Here is a 7354-nt window from a genome sequence, read left to right on the forward strand (position 1 = left end):
AGGATTCAAGATGCTCTTATCACATTAATTTTAGGATTTTTTGAAAACAACTAACAATGGCTGTTTCTCCTTCAGAGTTCGTTAGTTTTCCAGTTTCTCAGGTTCAGAACAAAGTTTTTGTTCTTTCAAGTTTGGAATACTAGTAGTCTTCAATTTTAAGACACAGAAATGGTATTTCCTAATTTTTTTACAAATGAGGGCTGACAATTATAATAAACGTAGTGTTTTATAAGTATGTGTCTGCTGGCTCTAGGTGTTGTGAAATATAGTTGATTCTGCATAAACACACATAGCATTTTTCATAGCCTGTAGTACACTGGAATTTCATCAGGGTCAGATAATACTCCAAAATTAACTGAATGCAAACATTCAGCCACAAGGATAACATGTTAAGTTTGTTTAATTTTATTTAGGGGTATACAAATGTTAATATGTCAAACCTTTCTTTCCCGTTTATCAAATACAAATAAAGAAAACTGAATCTAAACAGCAACATTGTTTTTCTTAAAGTCCAACCTCTGTCAGTGTAATTTTTATTTTTTCCAGCTGTTGGGCATTTTATGAAATATGCTTCTATTATTCTCAGTATTAAGGTCAATTCACACATTTTAGTTGTCTTGACTAAGCTCATATATTGGCATGATTGAGACCAAGTAGTTACCGGTGCAGTCAACAATTATCACAGTTGTACTTGCTTGGAAAAAAAGCCTCCATAAGCCACTGCTGGCAGACATCTATCCAATGAAGTTCATACATAAGATTCATTCACGTAAGCATGAACTCTTAAACAAAGAATAAAACCTATTTTGTAAAGTGGCATGGATTTAAAAAGAAAAAGAAGGCTCCTAAACAGGAAAATGGTTCACAAAAATATATTTAAAGCCTCACTTGTATGGCCCTTGCTTTGGTTAATAATGCATCTGGACCAGTGTCTATGGCACTATATTCAACCAGGATATGACACACACTAGAAAAGAACACAATTGATTCTTATAACTTTGTAAAAAAAAAAATGAAGCCTGTGCTATATTCTGGCTTTAGAAAATGGCTGGCACATGGTTCTAAGGTAGTTTCACAGCTTTGTGGAACTCAGGAAAAGATCCATTTACTTTCAAGAGTAGAATTCTATCATGTGCCTTCAAAATGTTCTCTGAGCTTGTTGCTTCTAATAATAAGTTGCATACTAATAAAAAATTAACTTATCATGAACCATTTTAGAGTAAAACTGAGATAGAAAGCCAAGTTAGATGTGCTGAGTATGGCATGGGACTGACAGCTTCTTTTGCAGACAGCTACAGTTTATTCTACTATAGTAAGACATACATTGCTAGACAAATACTTTAAACAAAAGCTTATTTATTCACAATTCAGATAAATTTTAAAGACACAAAAGAAATACAAATGACAATAAACTGATTTTTTTTAGTGACAACATGAGTTTGCAGTCAGTACTCTATACATTTTAAAATGTTACCCAAACACTGAGATGTGAAACTCCAATCAGTCCCCAACGATGAACTATTACTATTCCTTTTGAAAGCAAACTGGGAATGGGAAAGTCACCTGCTTCTTCACCTATGATCACATGAACAAAATATTCAGCTTCTGCATCAGCAATAATTCAGTGATGTGTTTTTGGAGTAGCAACATGTTGCATCTTGTCCAAGACTTGTTTAGAAGACAGACAGTATCAGTGTTCTTTGACACAATTTTGAAATTCTGCCACCCAAAATGTCAGAGTAGTGTTACACTCGCAGCTTGTAAGTATCCTTGAAGAAACTGCAAAGCTTCTGCATTCAGGCTAGTGCTCAGCATTGAGGAAACCTTCAAACACAAGATACAGTGTCTCTATCAATATATTGTTTAACATGTCTCCTTGGTGATAACCATAATAGGCAACATTTTAGTTCCCTTCAGAGTTAATTGACTTCCATTCATCCTGTGATATGCCTCCATTATTACAGCTTCATTTTCCACTCACAACTTAACATACTGCCTGCACTTTTTTTTTGGTTAGACTGAAAACACCACAAAGATCTGGTACAGTCTATACTGCATCTTTTCTTCAATCATTAATTCCTACTGTACATGTAAAGGTCTTACGGTCTAAAGTGATGGCAATGTAATGTTGTCAAAGCTGAAGGTGGTTAACTATGGATGCAAGGGAAAACAGGTGAAATTACATTATACTCTTTCTCAGCCCAAATCCCATAAGGCTAGCTGGAAAGTGAAGGTAGTGGCGATTTCTACTCTCTTTGCTGCTGCATATTACAGGTGGAGATGACTAGAGAGGAAAGTTGGCTGTACTTTGGAGAAAATCAAGTGGCCAAGTACAGATTAACTGAAAAGTTAAGAACAACTATCATAGACAGACAAATTTCCAGAATCATGGCTGAGAATGCAGTTTTAAGCAAAAGTCCTCAGGATGAAGAACAAGACATACATACGAACCTCAAACTCACAATGCCCTTTAAGATATAAAAGACAAATTATTTCTTCCACCTCCATTCACATCCATGCAGTACAATTTACATACATACTCTCAACTTACCCTGCCAGGACATGCAGTAGATAATTTATGAAGGGACTGTGCAAGATGGATTTTAGGATTATTCACAATTTGGCCCACTGGATCATGTTCTTTTCTTCCGGCAAAGGCAAGCTGGGAGAATGCAGTCTGGTATCCTGGTGTGTCTTCTATATCTATAAAATGTTCTTCATCAGGAAGAGTATCATCTTCAGGCAACTCAAAGAGGCCAATAAGGGCCTGAAGAAGAGGTGTCCTGAAAATGGAAGGCATATTGCTAAATTGCTTTGGCAGAAGACTATGCTAAATGCAATTGTCAAAGCCAAAGTAGGAACTGAAAAAAGTCAGGAAAATCAGAAAAGTTTGTAATCTGGTTGTGCTTATATTTCTTGAGGTGTTTAAAGGAAGAAGACTTTTCTTGGTTTTGACATACTATGGCCTGTTACAGACTGCCAAAATAAAGCTGCTTCGGGTCTCTTTGGAGGTATGCTATTTAAATGATGCAGAGTCCGGAGGTTGCGCCAAAGCCACACTCCATTTCTAAGCACTGGAGTGCAGCTTTGGTGCAGCTTCCGGATTCTTAGGATGTATGCATCATTTAAACAACATACCTCCAAAGAGACCCGAAGCAGCTTTATTTTGGCAGTCTGTAACAGGCCTATATTATGGTCCAAAACACACTGCAGAAATAATCTAGTTTGAGACACTTTTAACTGCCCTGGCTCAATGCTAGAGAATTCTGGGAAATGTAGTTTTGTGAGACATTTAGCTTTCTCTGTCAGAGAGCTCTAATGCCACAATAAACTACAATTCCCAGGATTTGCTAGCACTGAGCCAGGGCAGTTAAAGCGGTCTTGAACTGGTTTCTCTGCACTGTATTTCGAACCTAGATATACTTATCTGACTGTATCTGTGCATAGAGCTGTGTGTGTATACTGTTAATGGTTCTAAACCTTTTCTATGCTCCACACCTCTTGGAAATGTTTGGTTAATATTGGCAATCCTTACAAAATTAATATCACATCTGAAGACGAAGAAGTCAATTTTTAAACCACAAATTGAAACACATACAATACTGGAGGTGAACAATTTGAACTTTTAAAAAAAGCTTTTAACTCAGCTCCTTCCTGCTCTGAACCCTATCCTTGAACCATCTAAGGCCTGCTGTGACCAATTTAACAACTTCTTCACGGATAAAACCTCTCGGATAAGGGAAGGTCTTGACGCTAGCATTGGTGCAGAACCCGGAGTAGAGGCATCCAGAGCTTCCGTGGACTCGGTTATACTGGATCACTTTGAGTCTGTAAGTACCGAGGATGTGGACAAGATCCTTAGAAGTGTTAGGAAGACAACTTGCTCTCTCGATCCCTGTCCCTCATGGCTAGCGGCTCAGGGGGGACCGGTAGTAACATCTATGTTACACCGTATAATTAATATATCATTGAGGGATGGGCAATTTCCAGCTAGCTTAAAATTGGCCATTGTAAAACCATTGCTAAAAAAGCCCTCCTTCGACCCCCTGATGCATAATAATTATCGGCCAGTATCGCTATTGCCATTTTTGGGTAAGGTGATCGAGAGGGCGGTTGCAATCCAGCTTCAATCGATCTTGGATGAAACGGATTATCTGGACCCATTTCAAACCGGCTTTCGGGTGGGTTACGGGGTTGAGACTGCCATGGTCGCCCTGGTCGATGATCTCCGTCTGGGCATGGACAGGGGTAGCGTGTCCCTGCTGGTGCTCTTGGACATCTCAGCGGCTTTTGCTACCATAGACCATGGTATCCTTCTGGAGCGCCTGGCAGAGTTGGAAATCGGGGGCACTGCGCTCCAGTGGTTCCAATCCTACTTCTCCGGGAGGTTCCAGATGGTGCAGCTGGGGGATGTGTGCTCCGATAAGAGGGCCCTGACATCTGGAGTCCCTCAAGGAGCCATTTTGTCCCCCATGCTTTTTAACATTTACATGAAACCGCTGGGAGAGATCATCCGGAGGCATGGTGCGCGGGGTTATCAGTATGCTGATGACACCCAAATAGTCTTCTCTATGTCTCTGACTGATTCAGTGACCAAGGATGGCATCTCTCCTCTTGTTGTCTGTCTGGAGTCGGTAATGGGCTGGATGAGGGAAAACAGACTCAGCCTGAATCCAGAGAAAACGGAAGTGCTCGTGATAGGTTCTCCTGGCCCAGGGATGGCGGTATTTCCACCTGTCCTGAATGGGATCACGCTTCCTGTGAAGGACTCGGTACGCAGTCTGGGGGTGCTTCTTGATTCATCGCTCCACCTTACTTCACAGGTGGATGCGATGGTCAGGAGTACCTGCTATCAGCTTCGGCTGATACGCCAGCTGCGTCCCTACCTGAGCCGGGGGGACCTTGAAACAGAAGTACATGCTCTGGTAACCTCTCGTTTGGATTTCTGCAATGTGCTCTACATGGGGCAACCCTTGTACCATACCCGGAAGCTGCAATTGGTGCAGAATATGGCGGCTAGACTGGTCACTAATACATCTAGGACCAGTCACATAACACCGGTCTTAAAAGACCTTCACTGACTGCCCATTCGCTTCCGGGCGCAATACAAGGTGTTGGTTATTACCTATAAAGCCCTAAATGGCTTGGGCCCAGGGTACTTGGAGGACCGCCTCTCTCCATATAATCCGCCCCGCACACTCAGATCAGCTGGGAAGCAAATGCTAAGAGTTCCAGAGGCTAGATTGGCTACCACCACCAGGAGGGCCTTTTCTATTTCGGCCCCCAAGCTCTGGAACTCGCTCCCCGGCGAGCTCCGCTCGGCCACTTCCTTAGACCAATTTAAGAAGGGGCTGAAAACACACTTTTTCGAGCAGGCATACCCCTGACTCCTGACTTCTGTACGCCCTCCCTCCCCTCCTGACAGCATGCTGAGCTGGCATGAGATATGGTTTTGTTATTTGTATATGGGGGGATTTTTAATATATTCATGTTTTAATATTTATATTGTATGTTATATATGCTGTTAAACCGCTTTGATCAATGGAAAAGAGGTATATAAATAAAATTTTATTATTATTATTATTATAATTATAAAATGCTGTTCAGAGGCGCGTTACAGACCGCCGAAAAGCGGCGGCCTGCACCTGCCCCTTTCCCCGCTGGATCGGGGCCTCAGTGGCCAGAGCGGCAGCTGCTGAGGCCCTGATCTGTCGCAGCAAAAGGCCACTTCCCCGAGGCCTGGAAAGGGGTGTCCTTGGGGCTTCAAGCCCCAAGGACACCCCGCGGCGGCGGGGAAGAGGCATCCCCTTTCTCCCTTGCCTCGCTGGGTGCAGCCATCTAAAGGCTGCGCCCAGCGACGCAAGACCAGGAAGGAGCTCCGTTTCGGAGCTCCTTCCTCCGCCGACGAAAGGGCACACTAAGTGCCCTCGCGTGGCGTGACGGCGTCACATCCGCGCCGCCTTGTTTGGAGGCGGTGCATTCGTGACACCATCATGGCGGCCCCCATGTAGATGGGGCGCCACCATCTTGTACGTCCTCAGGACGTATTAGGCTTGGGGGCGTCAAGAAGTTATGCCCCTTTTGAAACCTAGGACGTCCTGAGGACGTTCCTTATGCCTGTCTGTAACGCGCCTAAGTAGAGCAATTAGATTCTAATTCAAAAAAAGTTGTAAACTATTGTAAATTGTAAAATTCTCTCCTTTTCATTCAATAAACAATGAGACTACTATCTATGTAATATATTACCACTTCTGAAGGCACAACAGGAGCTGGCTGAGTGATGACGTGATTCAAGGACACAAACCACTCTTTGCTGCACCTCTTGAAATGACATTGTGCACCCCCTGGGTGTGTGGGCACCCCAGGTTGAGACCCCTGTGTTAATGGAACAAAAACCTTCAGACAAGTGACACAACTGCTGGAGTTGTACACTTTGTGTCCATCTGGCCCTGTGAAGTGGTACCCACTGCCATCCATGATGTACCCCCTACAATTCCTATGAGGAACAACATCTATCCTCTTCATACCCATGACAGGAAACCTTTCTAAGAATAGGGTGGTAGAGCCTTGTAAATATTCCTTTTCGATACTATCCTCCTCTATACTTCAAACTGTATCAACAGCAAGCTACATGCAGGTTAGAAAGGCTTGCCACCTAGTAACTGAAATTGGCACTGCAAGCTACAAACACAGACATTTAAAACAATGCATTTAAAAAACAGGTATTTCTTCTTCATTCTGATCAACACTATTTTCATTGTATCAAAGATCAATACTGTCACCAAAGAAACAGCTGCACTTACCACAGCTTTGTGTATTCTGTATCCATCATAGGAGGACATTCTGTGAGTATTTTTGTGATGCCAACAGCACAGATTTTCTTTTCTACTTGTCCAGATACTTTTTTGTATTTCTGGTATTATGATTTTCTCCAAAACCATTCCAAACATCCTGTTGAGTGTCAAAAGAAACCAAGTTCATTTTATTATAACAGTTATATACCTAATGTGTTTACTAGATCACTAACATAGTTAAGACAGGATCTTTAATAAATGAATTTTCTGGCAATCCAATGAAGTGATAAGGGTGTGTGGCCACATTAGTATCCTGCAGGATCAATAATTGTTTTAACGTCATCAGGGGCTGGCCTGAAGACAGAGTGCCCTCCCTCCATAACTGTCATCTTTCGGCCGTTGAGGGAGAGAGCAGGCCGGCCCAGCGTCATCAGAGGCTGGCCTGAAGACTGAGTGCCCTCCCTCCATAACTGTCATCTTTCGGCCGTTGAGGGAGAGAGCAGGCCGGCCCATCGTCATCAGGGGCTGGCCTGAAGACAGAGTGCCCTCCCTCCATAACT

General features: G+C 42.7%; 1 protein-coding gene across 1 annotated transcript in view; it reads right to left on the minus strand.

Annotated features, from left to right (window-relative positions):
* Positions 1–384: 384 nt before the first annotated feature.
* CSE1L (chromosome segregation 1 like) overlaps positions 385–7354 on the minus strand; it is a 43619-nt gene continuing 36649 nt past the window's right edge. The window contains 4 exon segments of the mRNA XM_042464199.1: positions 385–1824; positions 2552–2783; positions 6804–6904; positions 6906–6951. Coding sequence (XP_042320133.1) covers positions 1735–1824; positions 2552–2783; positions 6804–6904; positions 6906–6951 — 469 coding nt within the window. The 3' untranslated portion in view covers positions 385–1734.

The sequence above is a fragment of the Sceloporus undulatus genome, chromosome 4, assembly GCF_019175285.1.
Source record: "Sceloporus undulatus isolate JIND9_A2432 ecotype Alabama chromosome 4, SceUnd_v1.1, whole genome shotgun sequence".
Taxonomy (NCBI): Eukaryota; Metazoa; Chordata; class Lepidosauria; order Squamata; family Phrynosomatidae; genus Sceloporus; species Sceloporus undulatus.